The sequence below is a fragment of the Orbicella faveolata genome, unplaced genomic scaffold, assembly GCF_042242905.1.
Source record: "Orbicella faveolata isolate gen_17 unplaced genomic scaffold, um_ofav_v1 contig_3, whole genome shotgun sequence".
NCBI classification, from domain to species: domain Eukaryota; kingdom Metazoa; phylum Cnidaria; class Anthozoa; order Scleractinia; family Merulinidae; genus Orbicella; species Orbicella faveolata.
In genome coordinates this window covers 22472956-22496513 of record NW_028301558.1, presented here as the reverse complement: position 1 = coordinate 22496513, position 23558 = coordinate 22472956, and the positions used below count along the sequence as shown (strand labels likewise).

Here is a 23558-nt window from a genome sequence, read left to right as displayed (position 1 = left end):
TGTTCAAAAGTCCAAAGTTTGTTTGCAGGTTCCCCGGGGAAATTTATCCGTAAAGACTGGGGAGAGCAGTTTCGGTAGTCAGCGGCTACCCCCATGGATTGCATGATTTCCATAGAAGTTTCATGATTTTCGGCCGGTGTTTTCGACCAAATCGATTCTTTTCTTCTTTGAATTTGATCGCGTTTCGCAGTCTCTGGAAGAGAACGTACCGTGCCTCCATTAGGATGGATCCTAGCTTGACTGCAAAGGATTTACGACAGATGTTCGTGGATTTCTTTGTGGAGAAATACGAACACACCTTTGTCCCTTCCTCGTCTACCATTCCACATGAAGACCCAACCTTGCTGTTTGCAAATGCTGGGATGAATCAGGTAAACATAGATATTTCCGCATTCCTATCTGGTTAAAACAATCGTCCTGTAATTTTTTAATGCCATGATGGTGTAGTGAGAACATAATTATGTCCACGTTATCATCTTTTTTCGAAGTCATAAGTACATCACTTGAATAAGTTTATTTCACCCACGTGTCGTAATTTGCATGCCACCTCTTGCATTTAGACTGTAAGCAACCTCTCAATGTCTTTGACTGTCTTAGATATTATAGTGAGAAATATCTAGGGAGCAGAAAACTACTCAGGGTGAGGGAGAGAGGCACAGACCCGCGGGAATCAAAGGGGGTGGGCTTGAGTGACGGCTTGATCAGGGGTGTCCGTTGAGGTTTTGTTGGGGGTGTGCTGCCTTGTTTTTGAAACCTTAACCCTGTTTTCAGTTGTTTTGGTTTTTAAATTTACATATCAGTATAGACCTGATGTTTCAAACTTTTGTACTGGTTATTTTCATTTCTGAAGCAGTGAACTATCACATCTGCTTGAAGTCATCTTTAAAGATCTTTCGTTATTTTAGATCAACAGGGTCTGTAACCAACATATACTCAATTACAGAATAAAAGAGCTTATCAATTTATTTATTATCAATTTATTTTTCATTTTTTGCACAGTACAAGCCACTCTTTTTGGGAACTGTGGATCCAAATAGTGATCTGTCCAAACTCAAGCGTGCTGTAAACAGCCAGAAGTGTATCCGTGCAGGTGGTAAACACAATGACTTGGATGATGTTGGCAAGGATGTCTACCACCATACATTCTTTGAAATGTTGGGAAATTGGTCTTTTGGAGATTACTTTAAAGTGAGTGTATAATCTGGTCAGTTCACCTACAAAAACAACTTGGATATTTTAGTGATGTTGTGCTAGTTTTGTTTTATGATTACTAGTAGAGGGGTGGTAAACATTGAGTTACTGTTTATCTATAGATGAATGAGACAGATGAAGGTTTTCAGAAGATTGACACTTCATCCCATTGTCAGCTCTAGTTGATGGAGATCCAATCTTCTCTTGAGCATGGCATTTTAGTATTATCCAGAAGCCTTGATGTGCAACCAGCAAAAATCATCCCAGACCTCAGATGTGAAGAAATGCAGTAGACTTAGCTTGCTATGCTTTGTGTACATGTATATCCCAATTATTTATAAATTTGAAGAAACATCTAACGACTAATACTACCTCTGACACCATTTCTTCATAAGAAACTTGGTGGTGCCTTCCACCTGTTCTGGAATAACAGGAAGTAAAGGATAAAATTCAGATCTTTTGACTTATGTGTTGCTTCGGAGAATATCCTTATGCCCCTCCCATAGTGGTTTTTGGTTTGAAACCCCCACCCCCACCTTTCTGGAATTTCTAGTTTAGCCTCATAGTTTCCTTTAAAAATTTGGCATTTGAGTTCCCCGCCTCCTCAGTTTGTGCAAATTGCATTCTACCTGTATAGAGTGGATATAGAACTGTACAATTTGCTTTGTCATTTCTCTGTTTGTTTAGAAAGAGGCCATAGAGTTTGCTTGGGAATTACTAACAGTGAAGTATGGCATGCCAAAAGATCGTCTTTATGTGACATACTTTGGAGGTGCAGAAGGCCTTGAATCTGATGAAGATACCCGACAGTTTTGGCTTGACATGGGGTACTGTATGAAAACATTGAAACATGTTATGGCAGATCATGTAGCAAAAATGTATTATAAGATTGGGAATGACATGACATTACAGTTATCAGAAATTCATCGAGATAGCCATTTATACTGTTCTGTTCAGGGGTGTTTGATGTACATTATATGTTTGCTTTGGCCAGAGGAACTTTTTATTATCTTCTACATCTACATCTACATCTACATCTACATTTATTTAGTAAGATCTTTAGTAAGTATATGTTGTTTTATAGCTTTGAGAACCTTGCAGGTTTACTGGTAAATTTAGATATTATCATAATCAATGACCACAGTGTTAGGTCCAGTCTAAGCCTCACAGGTGCGGTAGTATAAGCCAAGTTTGAACATTGACTTGGGCTTGGCATGAACTGGACTCGTGCTACAAAACAAGTCTTGATACTCAAATCAGAGGTTTCTTTCACCATTTCTATTTGAAGAACCCAGCGTACATGTAGCAAGTCAACAATAACCTAATACATGTATGCAAAAAATTGTTGACTGCTGACACATTTTTTTTTGCATATACATCACAGTATTCCACCTGAACGAGTCCTCCCGTTTGGTATGAAGGACAACTTTTGGGAGATGGGCGAGACTGGTCCGTGTGGACCTTGCTCTGAGATTCACTATGACAGGATTGGTGGGCGTGATGCTGCCTTTCTTGTGAACATGGATGACCCCACCGTCCTTGAAGTGTGGAACCTTGTGTTTATACAGTTTAACAGGTTAGATTTCAGTCATTATTTGCTAAATGACGCATGTGTTGCAGGAGATATTAAAACTCTAGATTGTGCAGTCAGACTAAGAATGGCCAATTTGTGAAAGGAACATGTTAAATCACAAGTCAGAATTCCACTGGCTTCTTTCAAGATTAGCATTTACTTGCATTCAGATTGGTACATTGTTAAGAAAGACTTCCGTTTTATTTATTTTCTTTTCCTTCATTATGAACTTCCATTGACAAAAAGTCTGTAAGTACTGAGCCAACCTTTAATCATGGATTAATATCATACTTAAAGGTTTCAAATACAGGGTATCTAAAAGCAGGGATCATTAAGGATAATGCCCATCTCCAGTCCTCATTATACTCCAGCTTACTCTCTTGATGTCGTTCCTCAGGGAATCGGATGGCAGTCTCAAAACCTTGCCAAGCAAACACGTAGATACTGGTATGGGATTGGAACGTTTAACATCTATCACTCAGGGAAAGATGTCCAACTATGACACAGATCTCTTTCAACCATTTTTTGAAGCAATTCATAAGGTATCTACTAAATAATAATAATAGTAATAATAATAATAATAATGATGATGATGATAATGAACTTCGAAAACATTGTGTTGTTCATCAAAGCAATAATAATGATAATGACAATGACAATGACAATGACAATGATACAGAGTCTTTAGAGGCATCACCACAAAAGAAATCTAATGCCAGCATGAGAGTGAGAAGTAGAGAATGTACGCTAGCAGGGTGCTAGAAGTTGAACAAGGCTCCTTTACTCCACTGGTATTTGCTACCACCGGGGGAATGGCAGATGAATGCAAGAGGTATCAAAGTAGACTGGCTGAACTTTTATCTACCAAGAAGGGAGAGGATTATAGTACTACAATGTCATGGATTTGTGCCAAAGTCTCATTTGCCCTCTTGAGGTCTGTGGTGCTATGCTTGAGAGGCTCACATTGTATGCAAAGAGCTCCACTGAACTTTACAGATAATGACTTTGGAATCGATAAGGACCTAGCCAGATTTTAGGATTAGAAATTGTAATAATCTTCACATTTAGGATTAGTAAGGCCTTTGAAATCGATAAGGAACTAGCAAGATTTTAGTATTTTAGTTTTATTATTATTGCTATTCTTTTATCTCGGATTTCCTCTGATCTAAGGAACCATGAACAATAATTTTAAAACAAACTTAATACGAAAGCAAGATATTCGATGATGAAAATTGTTACTTTTACATTGTATTTTTAAATTTATGACAGTCTTTCTAATGAGTTATCTTCTGTATATTATTCTGTATATTATTTTGTATATTAAAAATGTTTTTAAATTAAATAATAATAATAATTACAACAACAACAATAACAATAATAATAATAAACTAATACTTTAAAAGGAAAGCTACCTGTGGTTTTCAGGAGGGTCCTCTAAAACATAGAAGTCTAAAATATACGTTAACACCTGAGTTGCACATGGAGGTTGGGTGCCCAGGAACCTGGGGCCTGGAGCTGCCAATCCCAAACCCAGGTAGCAGGAACACCCCAAAGGCCTGCCCTACCCGCAACCCAGCCACGAGTGCTGCCTGCCACACCGAGCCCCAGCCCAAATACCCATCACACTGAGCCAATAGCTCAGTGGAAATAATAATAATGATAACGATAACGATAACGATAACGATAACGATAACGATAACGATAACGATAATGATAATGATAATGATAATAATGAAAACAATAATAAAACACCAAAATAACAATAAAAATTGGAATGAAATGATAATATAAATAAAGATAATAATAATAAGGAGGGAGGAGGGAGGGAGGGAGAAAACACCTAAAAAAACTCCAAAACTGAGCAAGATGCCTCAAACACTAAGCGCAGTAAAACACATTCATGCATAAATTGCAACAATAAACTGCTGACCCCTGGGGCACAGGAAATTGTTTCGCACCAGGCCTACTAGAGTAATGCAAACCCTGGCGATAAAAAATGCCACAGTAAGCCAACAAAAAATGCTAGTAGACGCCAACGCAACACTAACCACTGAGCAACACACTCCTCGTTGTTAACTAAGTTAAATAAGTATATTTAACCTCATTTAAATGTCTAAAATACAGAAGTAATAAAAGTCAAAAACTTAAGACTACAACTAAGGTTCAAAACTACACTTAGAGCTAAGATTAAAAATACTACTGCTAACTAAGGTTAAAAATAGAATGTATTTAACATACTGGGATGTGGTTCTGTTCCCAAGGATCAGAAGAGCCTGAAAGTTGATCAGTGCTCATACTCACATGAAGATAAGTCAGGTATCTGTAATATTAAATCTTCCTTGTAAAATAAGATAAGATCCATTCCATTGTCTGGTTTATTGTAGGCCACTGGCATCAGACCATATCAGGGCCTTGTAGGTGCTGAGGACAAAGATGGCATTGACATGGCCTATAGAGTTGTTGCTGATCATGTCAGGACACTAACAATGGCCATCACAGATGGTGGTAAACCCGACAACACCGGCAGAGGGTAAGACTGGGATTTTCCTATCTCCTATGGATAACAAATTCAAAGTTTAGTTGACATCTCTCTCTCTCACAGTGGGCCTCACTGCACAATACTGACATAAGGCAGGCACCTCCCTGTGATGGACACCGCCCTGAGATGGACCTGACTGTACTGATCCCAACTGAATTGCCCTTGTTTCTCTGTAACTGAACTCTCTTAAAGGTGTCCACCTCTTGCAAATTGACAGCTAGAGCCACTCCATTTCTTTGTATTTAATTAAAATCGATATCATAATGATGTTTTGTTAATGTTGATTTTGGATTACAGGTATGTGCTAAGGCGGATATTGAGAAGATGTGTTCGTTTTGGTACAGAGAAGCTCAGTGTGCCTCCTGGATTTATTGCTTCCTTGGTGACAGTGGCTGTTGATTCCCTGGTTAGTAGTTAACCATTACTCATGTACTTTTAATTGTCAGCCATGCTATTTTATAGAAATAAGTCTTAATGTAGATGCATCAGTTTTGTTTTGCATAAAAGTCTATTCCCCATCTGTTCAGCATTATTGACTCACTCACTTTGTCATGAATAATATAGTGATCAATATTTAAAGAAAAAAACAGGATATCATTTCAATTCATATTAAGCAAAAAAGATGTCACATCACTAATGTAGTCATGACATGTTCAATTTGCAGGGTGACTTCTTCCCTGAATTGAAGAAAGACCCGCAACTGGTAAGTAGGACTTAAAATAGTTACTACAGCCAGAATTTCAAAATAATCCAAGAAAACCATTATTAATCTTGCAAGCTACTTTATAGCCAAGCCACTCTAACTGTGATCACATCATTTTGTGCATCGAAGTGTTCATGGAACCTTTCAGTGTCCTTACATTTGAGTTTGGCTGGTAAAGATTCACAAAAACTTGGTCTTTGTTGTGTGATCTGTAGTGTACTAACTTGCATTCACTGCTTTTTAATTGTCAGAATTTTAACTACTTCTACTCAATTTTTTCTTTTAATTGTTTACTGCGCCTTTCAATAACATGTGGACTCTAAAATTCAAAGCTCAATCGACAAATGCATTTTTCGCTACCTTCAATCAAATGCTTGGCAATTCCTCCCAGCTTCCGACTACTGCCGAGCATGCGGTAATCAAATCATTGAGCACAGTTCAGAAAACAAAACAGTGCTCAGCAGTAGTTGGAAGTTGGGAGAAGCTGACGAACATTTGATTGATGGTAGCGAAAAACACGTTTGTCGGTTTAGCTTTGAATTTTAGAGTCCACATGTTATTGAAAGGCACAGTAACGTTTCCATTGTAAAATTCTATGGGCAACCAGTGTATTTGGTGCTATAGAAATGTTATTATTATTGTAACGATACTATAATAAATTGGAAAAATTTTCCAATGTTGTGAGGTAGTGAGAAAGTTAATCATGAGAAAAAGTAGACCAGGGTAAGCCCAGCCGTGTCATTAAATTGACCGGCTGCGAGGATGATTTTGCCTGCCTGGTTATACCTTCTTGTAGAAAGGTTTTTCTTATGAAGAAGTTCAGTTTAAATAGTTTTGCTCGTCCGTGAAAACCAGTTGCCCTCCTGCTGAAAACATTAATGAAACCCCTAGTTAAGCCTAGATGAAATTTCTAGAAGGGGTGGAGACGTAATCACAATGTACTTCATTATCTGGCTAATATGCTTACATGTATAATTGCAGAACAGAGGGCTTGTAAATGAGGTTTTACAATGTGGATTTTTTTAGTTATTTCAACTTTAATTTAAAAGTAATGATTTTGAACAGGTGAAAGATGTGATTAATGAAGAGGAGACACAGTTTCTTAAAACTCTGGCCAGGGGAAGAAAACTGTTTGACAGAACTGTGAGCAAACTGACAGACAAGCTAATCCCAGGTGACGTGGCTTGGCGATTGTACGATACATATGGCTTTCCTGTGGATCTGACACAACTCATGGCTGAGGAAAGAGGTTTAACTGTTGACATGGATGTTTATGAGGAGTGCAAGAAAAAAGCTCAGGTTTGTGCACCATGTTGCTAATTTTTAACCCAGAGATCTTGGAGTTTGATAATCGTTGTTGATGATTTCAAGTTCCCCTCACAGGCATCATCCACAAAGAGAATACTCGATCTTAGTACTTAATCAGTGAACTGTGGTATTTTCTATCATTTTGAGATAGGAAATGTCTATTTCAACAAACACAGGAAGAGAAAATAACCTTGCCAGAGGATTCTTTGACTTCAATTTTCACATGTTCCAGCTCTGTGACATTTATTGCATTGCACTGTCAGTGGCTTTTGTCCTTCCAACAGACTGAACAGTGTCTTTAGTTCATCAGTAAAGGCAAAGAAAAATGAGATTCCCAAATCATGATAAACTGAGTATTATTGACCCTTTGTTTACCAGGAACTTGCAAGAGGAAAAGGATCTGGTAGTGATGATGCAATCACTCTTGATGTACATGCAATTAACAAGTTGCAAAAGGACTTCATTCTCACACCAACAGACGAGAGCCCCAAATATATTTACCAGTCTGACTCAGAAGGAAATTATGGTAAGTGACACTCACATTGCCAGGGCTACAGAGCAAAGGGGAAAAGATCTAGTGAAGAATTGAATTTCCAGGTACATTTACTAGACCTACATTGATATGGAAAAATAATTTCATAACAACCAGCTTTCTGTGTCATTGTTCAACAACAGATGACATATTAAATATACATGTTGCCTATATTGAGCTTGTGATATGAAGCAACTAAGGATAGCCACTTGAGCTCCAGAAGTAATGAACCTGGAATGTGGTGATTCTCCAAACGTAGTGATTGTTTTTCGCGTCTTTTAGCAAATCCGTAAAATAAATTTATATTTGGAATAACATGCTTGATTTGTTCTGCAGTATTTGAGCCAGTGATTGGTACAGTGAAGGCAATCATGTTTGAGAAAGAGTTTGTAAATGAGGTAACCAGTGGCAGTCACTGTGGAGTTGTATTGGACAGAACATGCTTCTATGCTGAACAGGGCGGCCAGATATACGACCAGGGGTTCATGGTCAAAGAAGGTGATGATGTAAGTCACAAGATCTTTAAGTTAAATATGCAATATATAATAGGCAAGTGAGGATAATAAATAAATTAATCAAGTCTTTGGTTACCACCAATTTCTTAGAATTCAATCAATACTGGAAATGTATGTTAATCATCAGCAGAGAGAAATGACAGTACGTACTCGGGGAACTTGTATAGCAATGAATTTGAAGTCAGTAGGAATTGTGGTTCAACAGTCTCAGTGATTCAAACGACAATTAACAACAAACTGGCAACTAATTTTAACTAATGCCATATGTAACGGTGACAAAATAGGCAATTTGTGGAAAATAAGTGACAAAATTGAAGGCAGTAAATTTGATAGAGCAGATATCCAATCGATTGCCAAAAGTATTCAAATTCAATTTTCTCTCATGGGGTCAGCTTGATAAGTCTCGATAAGTTTTTCTTTGCTGTATTCAAAATATTACCATGTTATGAGGTTTTTTTTTTATAACGTTAATTTTCCATTATTGCTCGAATGTTCAGCGGAAATCATCTCAACTACACTCCAAGGCTTTCTTTGTTTGCAAAACGTGTTCCAGATACTCAACCAATCACATACAAAACCAACATCAGGCGTATTTTCTCGCTGTTTGCGACGTTTCTTGGTGTTTTCTTCAGGTTCTCATTGGTTCAATTTGTCACAATCAGGTTTATTGTAATTACAGTTATCACTGCTTTGGTCTTGAGTTTAGAGGCATTTAAAAACCGTTCTTGTAGCTATTAGTGGTTAACCATGTGTTGTCTGTTTCAGGAAGTGGAATTTGCAGTCAGTAATGTCCAGGTCCATGGCGGGTATGTACTTCATGTTGGAGCTGTGGAAGGTACCTTGAGAGTTGGAGACCAGATGAAATGTCAAATAGACGAGGTACATACAGGAATAGATCCTTTCGAGTGGGAAAAATAGAGAAAGAAAAACTCTAAACTTGACTTAGAAGAAAAAGCCAACAAATCTTGATTGGCAGTGTCATCAAGGAGTGGTCCTTGTGGATTAAAAGTCAGGGTAGATTTACTCGCGTGAAACGAAAGGAAAGATTGAGTTTGGGAGAAAATAAAGAAAGATCTTAAGAACTCTCTGACGTCGCGACAGTCAAAACAATTAAGGTAGCATGTGGCGCAAGTATAGACTACTCTGACTTTCTTCTAACATTGGTTCCTAGTCTGAACAGCCTGAGAGAATGGACGATCAACAATAACTTTTTATCACAATTATTGTTCCCAACAGCAACGGCGAAGACTCACCATGAACAATCACACTGCAACCCACGTGCTCAACTTCTCGCTGAGGAAAGAGCTTGGAGAAGCAGATCAGAGAGGCTCATTAGTAGCGCCAGACAGACTCAGATTTGATTTCACTGCCAAGGTGCGTTCTGCTCTCTTTCGCGTTCTTGTCTCAGTTTTCTCTCGACTTTCCCATTTCTTTCTTGGAGTTCTTTTCTCACGCTTTTCGTGTTTTTTTTTCCCTCCGCAGGGCGCCATGACGACTGAACAGATCAAGAACACGGAACTGACAAGCCAGGACATCGTGTCAAGAAACATGGACGTGTATGCTAAGGAATCATCTCTAGCGATGGCCAAAGACATTCAAGGCCTCAGGGCAATTTTTGAAGAGGTAGGGACAGATTGATGAAGGAGAGGTTTATATAAAGAGGCGGACTTATGATATAGAACGTAGTAAATGGTTTGAACCCAGGAGTATTAGTAGTTCTTACAGTGTTATCGTAAGGGTGAGGGCAGTTCTAAAAAGAACTGTTTTTGTTGACTGATGTTTCGACAACTTGAGCGGAAGTGACTTGACTCTAAGGATGACGTCCGGTCAGTTGTTATCGGAACTACCCTCACCCAGAAGATCACACTATACGAACTTTGATACAGAAAATGTGCATGCAGAAGTTAATTTTCACGTTAAAGCTAGAACGTCATAACTAAATGTTCGTGGTATCGTGAAGGCTGTGGTTTCACAGATTATGAGTGTTCACTGCTGTGCGGCTAACGCCGATTGACAGACAGACAGACACGCTGATTGTGAGTGCGTTCTTCTGTGTAGGTTTACCCTGATCCAGTCCGTGTGTTGTCGATTGGCGCTTCATTTGATGACCTGCAAGATGATCCTCAGGCCGGATACAAATACTCTGTTGAGTTCTGCGGGGGAACGTAAGTGAACTAGATTTTACCTTGTCATTGTTTCTCGATTACTTGCGTTATTTATTCACCTTCTTGCGTAAAAGTCACTAGTTAGTTCAATTATGGTTAAGTCGCTGTTACAAACCAATTAAAACTCAATCTAGAGCCTGTAACGATTCAAGCGCGGGAAAAAAACGCGTCAGGCAAATGGCGAATTATCTTGGTTTTGCACCGGATTGGTTGAGGAAACAAAGCCTTTGTGATTGGTTAGTACATGTTGAACTGGAGCCAATCATAAAGAATGATAAGCAATGGAGGGTAAAACAAACAGACTTCATTGGATAAACTTGTTGTTTTCTTTACTCATTCACACCAGGCATCTGCAGCGCACAGGACACATGAAATCATTCGTCCTCGTGTCCGAGGAAGCCATTTCTAAAGGAATCCGAAGGATCGTGGCGCTTACAGGACCGGAGGCGCTGAAGGCCGAGAAAAAATGTAACGCGCTAGAGGAACGGGTTGAAAACATTCAGAATTTGGTGCAGCAGAAGATGAAGGAAGGAAGTTTGAAAATCAAGGAAACTTCCCAAGAAATATCAAGAATTGGCGAGGTCAGGTCTTTTTTTTTTTCTTTTTGCATAGTGACATGCACTTAAATTCGTCAGTCGCAATGTCTTTCAGGCCCGGTCCACACTACGCCGGGGAAATTTGAAAACGCATCTTTATTTTCACGGTTGGGCCTACCTTGCACACTAATCCGTCACGAAAACGGAGCTTTTCGAAGACGCTCTTCAAACCGGAGGAATTTGAAAACGCCGGCTTTTAGTTTTAGTGTGGACGGAAAACATTTTGAAAACTTTGCTTTTCGAAAACGATGGCGTCACAATAATCACGTGAGTTCACTGACCGAGTTTTTCTCAAACCCAAATCCAAAATGACCGGTGATTGTTTTGTTAACAAATTTCTCTGGCGTAGTTTGGACGAGGCCTCGGGAGAAAGAGCTTCTCAATTATTTTTAATATAAAGCTTGGACTGAACTTATTTTGCCAGTCAGTCAATTTTATAGAAAAGGTTTAAGCAGAGAAGAACACATGTAAGTTCCCAAACTATGTGTGTTTTCATAGCGTAAAAAACTTGTTGCCGTGATTTGTTTTTGCTTGTGTTAGGATATTTCCGCTGCCGTTATCTCTGCCTGGCGTAAAGATGAAATGCGAACAAAACTGAAAGCGGTTAAGAAACTTGTCGATGATGCTGACAAAGCAACAAAGACTGCCTTGCTGCAGCAGGTGAGCTATTCCTGTTATCTGATCTTCTTCCAACTTCTCGTAACTGTCTTATGGCAAAATATAGAAGGCGCGTTGTGAGAAAGTAGAACTTCGTGGTGTGAAATGCAAAGTGTTGATTGAAACCAAATTGTCCCGGCCAATGGCAAATTAAAAGTAAGGAGAGAACTATTTGATGAATCAAAGAACTGGGAGTGAATGAAAGTTAGTGGCGTCTTTTCATTGGCTTTATTATCTGAGTAAATATTTAGCATGCAAGAGGCTAATTTAAAACTAGCAGTAGAATGGATGTTGAGGGGAAAAGGGTTTTAACCGACACCGCGGAAATACGTTTTTTGACGTCACAGTAACTGGTCAGTGGTCATCACCATCGGGCTGTGCTATCCTTCGATCGATCAGTTCTGTGAGATCGGTGTTTTGCTTCGTTTTAAGGTCAAAAATATCCTTGATACTTCTCGTTATTGGTGAGTTTGACGTCCTTAAATGGGTTTTTAATACTCAAGCAATGTTCGTAAAGAATAGCGGTACAGGGGAGTCATTTTGTGTGGAGTAATGTGTAGTTTGCTGACTCGAGCCAGCTGGAGCGGACGAAGCGTGGATCGTGTTGCTTCAGCCGCCCTCGCCTCAGAATTGCCAAAATCAACGATGGATATCCAGCAAAGCAGAAGATTGGTCCTATATGCATCTTTTGCAAGGATTTTGAAGACTGGTTGGATTTAAAGTGTAATTTGCACGAAATGGTGAAGGCACTACATGTAAGTCGGGACCGTTTTATTCACACTCACTTTGCGCCGACATGTGGTGCTTGTTCATTGAGATTATATTTCGCAACGCGTCAAAGAAACTTTGATAAGAATTTGTCTTTAAAGACTGGCGTTTTGGCGTTTCTATCACCTTTCTAACTTTCTGCGCCTTTTGGAACGGGTGAAATAATTTTGTTGTACCTGCCGTTTGGTGTCAGAATAAAACATTTCATTTCATTCACAAGATATTTCTCAATCATTAAAGATTGTTTAAGCCTACATTTATATAATGGTGGCGTTTGCGAAGGGAGTAGAAATCGAAAATATTGTGATTTGTTGGCTGCAGCGAACGCTGGAAATACTGAAAACATTCAAAACCGCTCAATATCTTGGGTTCGCAATTCATTGACAATTTTTCCTTGCTTGAGGTCTTTTTTGTTTACATCGATTAAATGTTGATAGTACATGGAAATTTTCAAGGCCGTTTCCTTGTACATGTATGCACATGTAACTAAATATTTTAAAATGCCCAAACATCTGTATTTGTTTACACGAAACCGCTTCCACTTATGGGATGTAGTCAAGTTTCACTACTTTTGATGCTGAAAAGACATTCAACATTTCAGAGAGGCAGTAATCAACTCCTTAATGAAACCCTCTAGTTTATTTTGTTTACTCAGTCATTTGAAGCTTTTCGATTTCTATTTCTCTATCTTACATGTGCATTGTATCAACTTATATAAATAATTGACTGTTGTTGTTTTTCCTTGCATTTGATTTAATTCAGATGAGCTTTGCTCAATCACTACAAAATAATTTTTACATTGTAATCATACATGCACATATCACGTGCTTTGAATCAATATGAAATAAATTATGATCCCTGTAGTAACAATATTGTATCATCCTCCCTTCTGTAAGATTCTTACTTAACTTGTAACCACTTTATTACAAGACACTATAGCACCTGATGGCAATAAATTATATATATATAATTATATGCATTTATTTTTTTCCTGTGATAAATTGGCTAACAAGTGGGTTTGTTTATGCCACTGTGTCTCTGAATTGGCTTACTGTCATCTACAAACCATTGGTAATATATCTTCACTACATCTAACTCAGATACTAGACACAAAAGCATGTATTAAAGAACAGATACTCTTCTTACAAATTAACATTTATTGCATTTAGTTCATCACTTAAGTTCTACAACATTGCTTTTCTCCAGTGAGAAATTTTGTTTAAAGTCTGAAGTTGTAAGTTGCAAAAACAAGTTCCATCAGTAGTTGTGAATCGTTTAAAATCAGGCTTTGCTACTGTAAACTGAATGGCAGAAAGCGAGGAAATTAGACATTGTCTCAAATACGCAAGCGATAAAAGAGGTAAACTTGACTGAAATCTACAGACTCCTTTTTTTTAGGTTTAGGGTTAAGGTTAGGCCTAGGGGACAAGGTGGGAGGTGCAGTGGCCTTGTGATTAGTGCGCTCAGCAATGGATGGAGCAGTCCGTGTTAGAGCCCTGGTCAAGGACATTGTGTTGTGTTTTTGGGCAAGACACTTTTACTCTCAGGGTGCCTCTCTCCACAAAGGTGTACATATGGGTACTGGTGAATTTAATGCTGGGGGTAACCCTGTGATCGACTAGCATCCTATCCAGGGGGTAGTAGAAATACTCCTAGTTGGTTCATGCTACAGAAACCGAGATAAGCCTGGCCTGATGGGCCACCTGGCTCTATGCAGACTTTACCTTTTACTTAGGGACAAGGTACTGCATCAAGTGGGGGAAGGGACAGTGGAGTCAGAACCTCTCACTTCCCATACCCTGTTCTCCCACTTCCCATACCTCTATCTCTTCACTCCCACCCTTGTTTGTCCTGCTCCTGTCCCCTGTAAATTAAGAGACTCAAAACACATCATCATTTAGCTGTACAGTCCTTAGGCATTTCCTTTTCCTTTTTTCCTTCGTTTTCAGCCTTGCTACTCGTACCCACATCTTTCAAGTGAATGACCTATGATGTAACCACTGTCAAAGGGTTTCATTTTGAGCCTCATTTTGAGCCCAAGGGTGAATTTTTCTTTGCCTGTCGGCCTAGAAGTCTCTAAAGACACTAAATGAAAGTCAAGTAACATTTTCAGTTCTTGTTTTTGAAAGTGTTTGAAGCCTTAATGAATGACAAAAATTAGCATTTTGCATTTCTCTCCAGATTCCTGCCCCTATTCTCCCGGGTCCTGCCCCCTATTCTCCTGGGCTCCTGCCCCCTGCCTCTCCCCACCATCAACAGATGGCTGAATGTTCAGGAGAGGAGTTGCCATATGGAGAGCATTGGTCAGTGTTCTCTCAGTTGGTGTTTTAACAGCATTGATGATGTGGAAATCATCCATGGACAGTATTTAAAAGGATTTTTGCCAAGCCAAAATAGAAAAAAAATGTACAATAGAAGAAGTTTTCTATAGGGAAATCCAGATAATAGTAATATGTAAACAAATATTAATTTTAGAAAGTTATACAGAGTCTCAGGCTCCAAGGTAATGTGGTCAGAAATTATCTGGGTGGCCTTATAATCAGAGGATTGTTGTGTGAATACATGGGGGATAGCCTATTTATAACTAAAAATGAAATTCATTTATTGAGTTTTAACTGGAAGTTGTTATTACCCAGATTTTATGGTATTTTTATTGTCTTACAGTAACACATGCATGTATTTTTAATTACCCTTTTAACAGCTTTGTATTCCATATCTTCTGCCATCTTTAGATAATCAGATGTCATGTACCTCTTGTGGTTTTTTCTAATAGCTAAATAGCTTTTTTTCTAAACTCTAATAGCTATGCAACTAGTTTAAAATAATTTTCACACTTTAGAGGCGCTAAAAGCAAAATACAGAACGGCAACAATTCGAAATTATGACAAGAAACAAAGAAACAATAATAAACTTGTAAATTTAATATTTTATTTTCGCCAGCCTCAAGCTTCCTGAAGTACAGTATAATTAAAATTGGATATTTTATTATAAAACATACCTCGGTGAATTCTTCCTCGAGTTGAGGCCAGATTTTGAACCCTTTTGGGGATTCAGTCCTGCACTTGTTACACCAACGTGTCCAAGATTTATACGAAGCACTGCTTCGATTTCGGCCAACTTGGTCTATAATTCGGTGATACCGAGTGAGGACAGGATGACCGTGTTTACCTACGTGAGTGTCCCCAATCGAACAAGTGTACGAACACGAGCATGTCTTCCCGACGAATTTGATCAAAATGCCGTTGACATACCGATTCATACGGTTCAAGTCCATCAATTCAACAAACTTGAGAATTTGATGTCCTCAGAACACCGCTACAGCAACACAAAAGCTGCCTAGGTTTAGCCTTAGCCCACTTCGTAACGTAAATCGCCATTGGCTCGCCGCTTACGATCATGAACTCTCACGAAACAACAACAATTTCACACCGTGTGCAAGTTCAGTTTTGCTTTGGCACAATATATAATATTAACTAAGAACTAATCAACAAACGAGCGGAGTCTAAAAGCTAAGTTTACAGTGTGCGCTCTAAGTTTTGTATCTTTTTGACTGTCGACAAGACTCGCTGCGTAAACAATGTAAAAGTTGCAGACATTTTGTAGTTTTGTTAAGGTATACCGCTGACCCGCAAAATACTGTATCGCGCCCCCAAAAACGTATTTCCGCGGTGTCGTTTTAACCCTATGCCAACGTTCTCAAATTTCCGACGTGCAATCTGCCATACGCAAAACGGAATTGATGATAGATCCTTTTTAATCACGTTTTTACGCATCGTTACTTCAACCCCTTTTATCCCGAAACCGAAAACCATTGTTTTATAAAGTCAAATACTAAGTAAACCCGATTTACCCGAAACAATATTCACTTGCCTTGTAAAAACCACGCTACAAAGCTGAAAACGTTTTCAAGGAAGGAATACTGTTCATTATAGTAAGCAAGTGTTACATTCCTTTTTCAGGCAGTGGACAAAGCCAAGGCTATGATTGAAGCAGATCCCAACAGATCTTATGTTGTTGATGTATTTGAAGCCGGCTCAAATCAGAAGGTTAGTGTTAAAAATTGCCGTCCTTGTTCTCATGGATCTGTTTTTATTAGCATGGACTAACTACCTGTAATTTTTGGTTTTCTCATTTAAGATTCTCGACGCTGCGCTGAAACAGTTCAAGAACCTGGCTCCTAAAACTGCAGCTCTTCTGTTCAGTGTTGACGAAGAAAATTGCAAGATTATTTGCCTGGCCCAAGTACCCAAGGTTTGTTATTTGAACTTATTACACGCCTGCTATAATGTTATTTGGGTGATTTTGTTTGAGTTTCCTCGAAGTGATACCAAGGAAAAAAAAGATAGCGAATTCATGTAGAAACCAAATGGCGAACGGTGAACGCGAAAAATCGAAGAATGCTCGTTTTTGTCTCTCTAAGGAAATACAAACGTAATGCTCGGTTTTTCTTGCGGTCAGTGTTAAACGCAGACTGTGGATTGCTGACGGCGGACAGGGGGTAAAATGCAGACTGCAAACCTTTTAACTGAATCATGTTACCGTTCCACCATTGAGCGCTCATGGTAACCGGAGCGTTATTCAGGCTAACCTGAGTGCAGACTTTCACTCCGATCGATTATCCTGAATAACCCTCCTGTTTAGCACTCCATTATGGAAATAACACGATATATACTAACAAAGTCTGTAGTATGCACTCTGCATTTTACCCTCGGCCTGCATTTTACCCCTAGTCCGCACTCTTCGTTTTACAATGACTGATCTTTATTTGCCGCGTTCAGAAGATTTGTTTGTTATATCGAAATTTCACAGTAAGTATCCTTTTTTTTGTTGCTTCACAGGAAGTTATTCAGCAAGGTCTAAAGGCAGATGAGTGGGTGAAGTCTGTGGCGGGGTTGATAGGCGGCAAATGTGGCGGAAAAGATGTGTCTGCGCAGGGATCTGGGCCCAACATTGGCTGCGTCAAGAAAGCAGTGGAAACCGCGACTCAATTTGCTCAGCAAAAACTTTAAATTCGAAGTACGTTGAGTTGAATTTAGGAAATAATTTCCAAGACACTGGACTGTGTGTCGTTGGAAACGTCACATATTTAAAATGTTAGGCTTTGTGAAGCTAACAATTCAGGCCCATCTCCCTCGTAAAGCAATTTCTATAGGAATAGTAAAACACTTATAATAAAAATTTTATAAAACCGGCCAAAGCGGCAAAGCTGCTCAGTCGAACCCCGACATATTTTGTATTTAACAAGGCCATAAACCCGGCAGCTCTTAGGCCATCTGTTAAAAATTAAAAATAAAAATACCTTGACTTTGTTTGACTGATAACAAACTCTACTGGAGTGCTAAACTTTATTTTCATCTGACTCTGTTTTCACTTACTGAACGATATGGTGTCAGTTTTTCAGTGCTGCTGTTCTTCTTCATCCAGTCTCCTTTGTTACACATTACAAAACTCTAAGGTAGTAGGTAATTGTGACATTTTGTGGATGGTATCGGCATGACGTTCTCGCGGTAGAAAGCGTGCCAAATATGGTATTTACAGCAATTTTTCCCTGTAAAGTAAACCAAACTTGCCATGCCCACCTCCCATATACGGTATAATGGCTGGTGACCGAGAATCAGTGAACCAATCAGAAAGAAGTCTTTGCACATCCGCCCCCTCTAGTTAGAAATGCAAAATAAAGGTGACAAAAATGAGTTGTTACGAAATTGTATGGTGTTAGATAATGAATAGTCGAGGCCATCTTCTTATGCAGCATATTCGTGACGCCAGTTCTCCGCAAATTTCCCAACACACTAAACTAATAAATCAGTCCGGAAACGGAACACACAACTGCTTTTAGAAATTCTTGCCTGCGAACAGGTTCCCGGCGAAGACGGAACAAAAATTCGACAAGCGAAGCGAACCGTGGAGGGCGAAACTGAGCGCGAACAAGCGCGAAACTGAATAATTCGGAGAGCAAAACGACCGGGGCAGGGCGGGGAGAATAGAATGTCTACAGAATAGAAATGAATGTCTACATGCCCCCTCGCTTCGTTCCCCAAATTCGTTTTCGCTCGCCGGGATGTTTTCGCAGGCTATAGAAATACCTCCTTTTATTATCCAACCGCAGCGAATACTGTCCAAATAACAGTACAATTATACAGCGATATTGTACAGTAGAAAACCTGTTTGGCGTATTTGTACAGTAGAAAACCTGTTTGCCGTACAGGTCGGCGCGCGCACGGAAAACTGTCACACTCTCCCTCTTTCATTGATAAATCTATTGACTACAGCAGTTGGATAACTTGTTGTTTGTATTTTGACTCGCCCTACGGGCTCGTCAAAATACGGCACAACTCGTAAAAATACACAGCGATACTACACACCGAAACATCTAGTAAGACATGTATGGGTTATTGACCAAGTGTGAGGTCAAGATGGCTGGATATTGGCCAAGTTCTTTTTTTGCGTGTTTATGGACCGAGACGGAGTCGAGGTCCATAAACGCGCAAAAAAAGATCGAGGCCAATATCCAGCCATCTTGATCGAACAAGCTTGGTCAATAAAGGATTTATTATATGGCCTTCGGGGAAACTTCTCTTGCGGGACGTGGCGGGTAGACCCGAACGGGCAAGATAGCCCCATGTTGCCCGCTCGGGTAGCCAATCACAGCGCTAGCTAACTAATCTACTAACTATGAATAAATGTACTTCATTTAGTCTACTGGCCCACCCTTTTTGGCACACGCTGCAAGAGGCGCGGTTGGAAGCCTGAGATCGAAACTGTCTCAAGATGGCGACAGGAAGGAACTCAAAATTTGACAAAGTTCTTGTCATTGCTGGGGCGATTGCAAGCATTAATATTGTCTCTATCCTGGGAACCTCTTTCTTGAACCTAAATGAGAAAACCAAGTATAAACTAATTCTGATTCAAGGTTTGCTGGCAACACAATCGATCATGTTTTTTTCGGCGAGGTATCTTTGGATGAGACTGTGTTCTCCACTGCAAAGCCATCCTTCAAATGTAAACAGGGTTCTTTTCGCATTTTTGACCACGGTTATCACCTTAGCACAAGGCAGTATCGTTCTGGGGATGATATTTTCTGGTGTGGAGCCGCACTGGATTTCTTTGGTGTCTTATACTAGTTTAGGACTGTTGATAGTATGGACTACAACAACTGTCATTTTTGATGTTGCTATGTGGATACTTAACGTTCTAAATATGCGATCTGGATCAATTACATCAAGGACACAGTACACAAGGTCTCAAATTATGGCAATTTTTATAGTCTCCAACGCACTGGCGTTGTTAGCGCTGTATAATGGTCACAAAGATCCAGTCGTGAAAAAGGTTGTAATTCCACTGAGAAATCTCCCACCCGAATTGAATGGATTTACAATTGTGCATCTACCAGATCTGCATGTTGGACCGACTGTTGGAAAGGCTATGCTCGAAAGAGCAGTTAGAACAACAAATCAGTTAAATGCAGATGTCATTGCTGTAACTGGAGATTTGGTTGATGCTACTGTGTATCAGCTTCGACAGACAGTTAAACCATTGCTCAAACTGAAGGCAAGATATGGTGTATACTTTGTGACAGGTACCAGAAACATTAAGTGTAACATAGTCTTATGTAGCCTGAACCTCGGCCATCTCTTCAAGCTGCGAGTTGAGGAGATGGCGGAAGTCGGTCTGATGCAAGGGCGTAGCTAGGGGGGTCCTGGGATGCTTGTGACCCCCCCCCCCTTTTGTAAGCCTTTTTAAAGCAAACCACCAACAACAGGTGGCGAAAATGCCATGACAATCAGGTGATTACCCTCACTTTGACACAGTGTGTCAGCCCCCTTAGAAAAAAATCCTGGCTGCACCCCTGGTCTGATGCCAAGTCTATAACAGTCTGCCTCAACCATCCCAAAATTGAGGGGACCATAGTACTGTAAACTGCTGCTTATAAGCCCTGGGGCTTATACAACTTTGTAAACAGGGGGCTTGTATCTGAGGGGACCTTTAACTGGATTTAAAAACTGTTTCAAAACGAGCTATAGCTGTGTTGATCAAAATAGGTTTTTCATGTACTGGTGTTTAATTATTACAAGCTTTAAAACGTCATAGTGCAGTTTTCAATTGAATGTCGAAAGCAATTAGACAATTTCTTTGGTTTTACTATGATTTGAGATTGGCTGAGTATTCTAATTGGTAAGTAATTGGTTTGGTTAAATTGGTATTATGAGACTTGGTGAAAAGCGCTCTAGTAAAATGAATTCAAAACAAGGAAAGCTAGAGGTGGGGAGAGGGGCTTATATCTGGGGGTGGGGTGGGGGGGCCTCCTAACTGGATGTATTTTTTGGTTTACAGCTAGATAGGCCTTAAACCCAGGTGGGAGCATATCCCGCATGCACTCTACCTTTAGTTAGGTGCTGTAGTTGTGCTCTCACCGGAATTGCTAGTTAGTGATTGGTATTTTATACTGATAGTGTTCTAGGCTGTTGTAGTATTCTGGTTTTGGTACATGTTCGTTTAATTGGTTGTGTCAAGTGTTGTCACATAATTACTGTACATAAGTATTTTCTGCATGTCATTTTAATCATAGCTGCACATGGCTGAGGAGAACCACCTGTTTTAACATATTAATTAATTTTTCCATTTAAATTGCCATGATTTGCTTCCATCCAGGGAACCATGAGTATTATACTGGTGATGTTGATGGATGGCTTAAAGAGTTGGAATATCTTGGTGTGACTCCACTCCATAATGCTCATGTAATGTTAACATACCCAAACAAACCTCATGCAAAACTTTGCCTGGCTGGTGTAGATGATGTAGAGGCTAGATTTCTCAGGTAAGTCATTCAAACATTTTTTTTATTAAAACCAGGTGGAGATCTGGAATGGCTTTTGCCTGAAATGACAGTCATCTCCTGCCCTCAGCCTTTTGCATGGCGATAGGCCCTTTGCAGCTAAGCCATCACGTGACCTACTTTTCATAAAATTATGGGCTATAACTTAACAAAAAAAGCATGTAGAAAATAGCAAAATGGCTTAGTTTGAGGCCCCTGTCTTTAAAGAGATTTTATGACGGTCTAAATTTGAAAAAAGTAAGAAAACTTGTATGGAAAAAGTTGTTGGAGAGCAAGGCCTTGCTCTCCAACAACATTTTCTGTACAAATCCTCTAAATTTTCTGAAAATTCAAACTGTTGTATAAAGTTAATCTTTAATGCCATGGGCCTCAAACTTGGCCATTTTGGTATTTTCAATAATAATTATTACGCTCTTTCTATTTCTGGCATTCTTAGTTATAGCCTGTAATAGAGAATTTTTTAGGAAAAATTTGCTCATGTGACTGCAGCTGCAAAGGGCCTATTATGCTGAGGGCGGGAGACGACTGGCATTTCAGGCTGAAATTTGGCCAATAATGCAGCATAACTATACAAGATCCAATTCAGCCTGATAAATAAAACATGCTCTCATATAAAAAGAATGAGGATGCAGAAAGAAAGCAGTCAAAATAGAAGTAGTATTTAATATTTACTTTTCATTTGAAATTTATTTTTTAGTGTAAGTAATAAAACATTGTAAGTTAATTAAACCTCTAGTAATGTATAATGTATAGTATTTCTGAAACAATTTTTTAGAAGAACGTTTATAGAACATTTTCAGGCTGATTTCTCACCAAGTACGCGGTAATTTAGAACTTGATCAGCCTGAACCCCAAAATCATAGCTTCCTATGTGCAGGTGTTTACTTTCTTTGCATGGGTGTTTTAAGTCATTGTTAAATTGCTTCAGATTGGCTGAAAAAAATTTGTTGTGGGAGGCGCTGTGGCCTCATGGTTAGTGCGCTGGTCTCCAGATCGAGCAGTCCGGGTTCAAGCCTAGGCCGGGGACATTGTATTGTGTTCTTGTGCAAGACACTCAACTCTCATCGAGCCTCTCTCCACCCAGGTGTATCAATGGGTGCTTGCAAACTTAATGCTGGGGGTAAACATGAGATGGACTAGAATCCATCCTGCGTGTTGGCCAAGTAGCTGGACAGTTACCTAGTCGCTTCATGCTACAGAAACCAGGATGAGCCTTCAGCCTGATGGGCCATTTGGCTCGTATGCAGACTTCACCTGCCAAAAATGACACCTGGGCAAAGTGCAGTTATCTAGCTCATGCAAGACTCAATATTGTTGTGTTTTCAGATCAGATCATGGTAGTGATTTTAGCAAGGCACTGGCAGGAGTTGACAGCAACACCCCAACAGTTCTCCTTGCTCACCAGCCAAAAGCTGGAAAGATGGCTCTGGATGACTACAGTGTTGATCTTGTTCTAACTGGCCACACCCATGGTGGACAGTTGTTTCCCATACATCTGTGGCATCTTGTGCGAGAACCATATTTTGCAGGATTGTACCAGCACAAGTCTGGAGGTTATGTCTATGTGTCCAGTGGAGTTTATTTCTGGGGCATGCCAATGAGATTATGGTCAGAGGCCGAAATAACTCATATTACTTTAACTACTACCAAATAAATATCAAATTTCTACAAGCTCAGTTCTATCAAGGAAGCCGAGTTTTAACATTCAGCCCTGGCTGGAGTCACTGCAGTGTGTTCTTGATCAAGATACTGCCTCTTTCTACCCAGGAGTATAAATGGGTACTGGCAAATTATTATCATAAACACAATTGCTGTCAGAGAAAGTTGTAGGTCTCCAGAATTTTTGTTTTCTGCGAGGTAAGACATATGAAACTGGCATTATATCTATGGAAAAACAATGAATTAGATATTAAGTTAAAATGGCAAATGTCATTACTTTATTTGGGAAATACTTTTCTAGGGGAAGTACTGCATAAATTTACAAAGCTCTAAAATATAACAAACCAAAGTAGAGAGTGTCAAGGGTATGAATTTGTAGTTATAAAAGTTATTATGATTGTAATTTATTGTATATTATTATAAGCGTGAAATTTAAATTTCAGCATACAAAATAAAATGTTGTACTTTTCTTCATAAATGGATTTCACATTACTTTTCTTTTTGAAACAAAAAATT

At 39.3% G+C, this 23558-nt stretch overlaps 2 protein-coding genes across 2 annotated transcripts; both read left to right on the top strand.

Moving 5' to 3' along the window:
- The first annotated feature begins 13 nt into the window (after positions 1 to 13).
- LOC110068304 (alanine--tRNA ligase, cytoplasmic-like) lies at positions 14 to 18252 on the top strand. The gene is made up of 20 exons (XM_089297439.1): positions 14 to 371; positions 1000 to 1188; positions 1879 to 2018; positions 2576 to 2767; positions 3162 to 3306; positions 5149 to 5294; positions 5601 to 5709; positions 5968 to 6006; positions 7072 to 7305; positions 7693 to 7840; positions 8183 to 8352; positions 9127 to 9240; positions 9598 to 9735; positions 9844 to 9984; positions 10420 to 10526; positions 10873 to 11107; positions 11663 to 11782; positions 16507 to 16593; positions 16685 to 16798; positions 17386 to 18252. Exons 1-20 carry the CDS (start codon positions 123 to 125, stop codon positions 17554 to 17556), a joined length of 2988 nt encoding a protein of 995 aa, XP_089153565.1. The 5' UTR covers positions 14 to 122; the 3' UTR covers positions 17557 to 18252.
- A 973-nt stretch (positions 18253 to 19225) lies between these two features.
- LOC110068267 (transmembrane protein with metallophosphoesterase domain-like) lies at positions 19226 to 23520 on the top strand. The gene is made up of 3 exons (XM_020775646.2): positions 19226 to 20126; positions 21200 to 21365; positions 22710 to 23520. The coding sequence occupies exons 1-3, from the start codon at positions 19319 to 19321 to the stop codon at positions 23035 to 23037; spliced, it is 1302 nt and encodes a 433-aa protein (XP_020631305.2). The 5' UTR covers positions 19226 to 19318; the 3' UTR covers positions 23038 to 23520.
- The last annotated feature ends 38 nt before the right edge of the window (positions 23521 to 23558 follow it).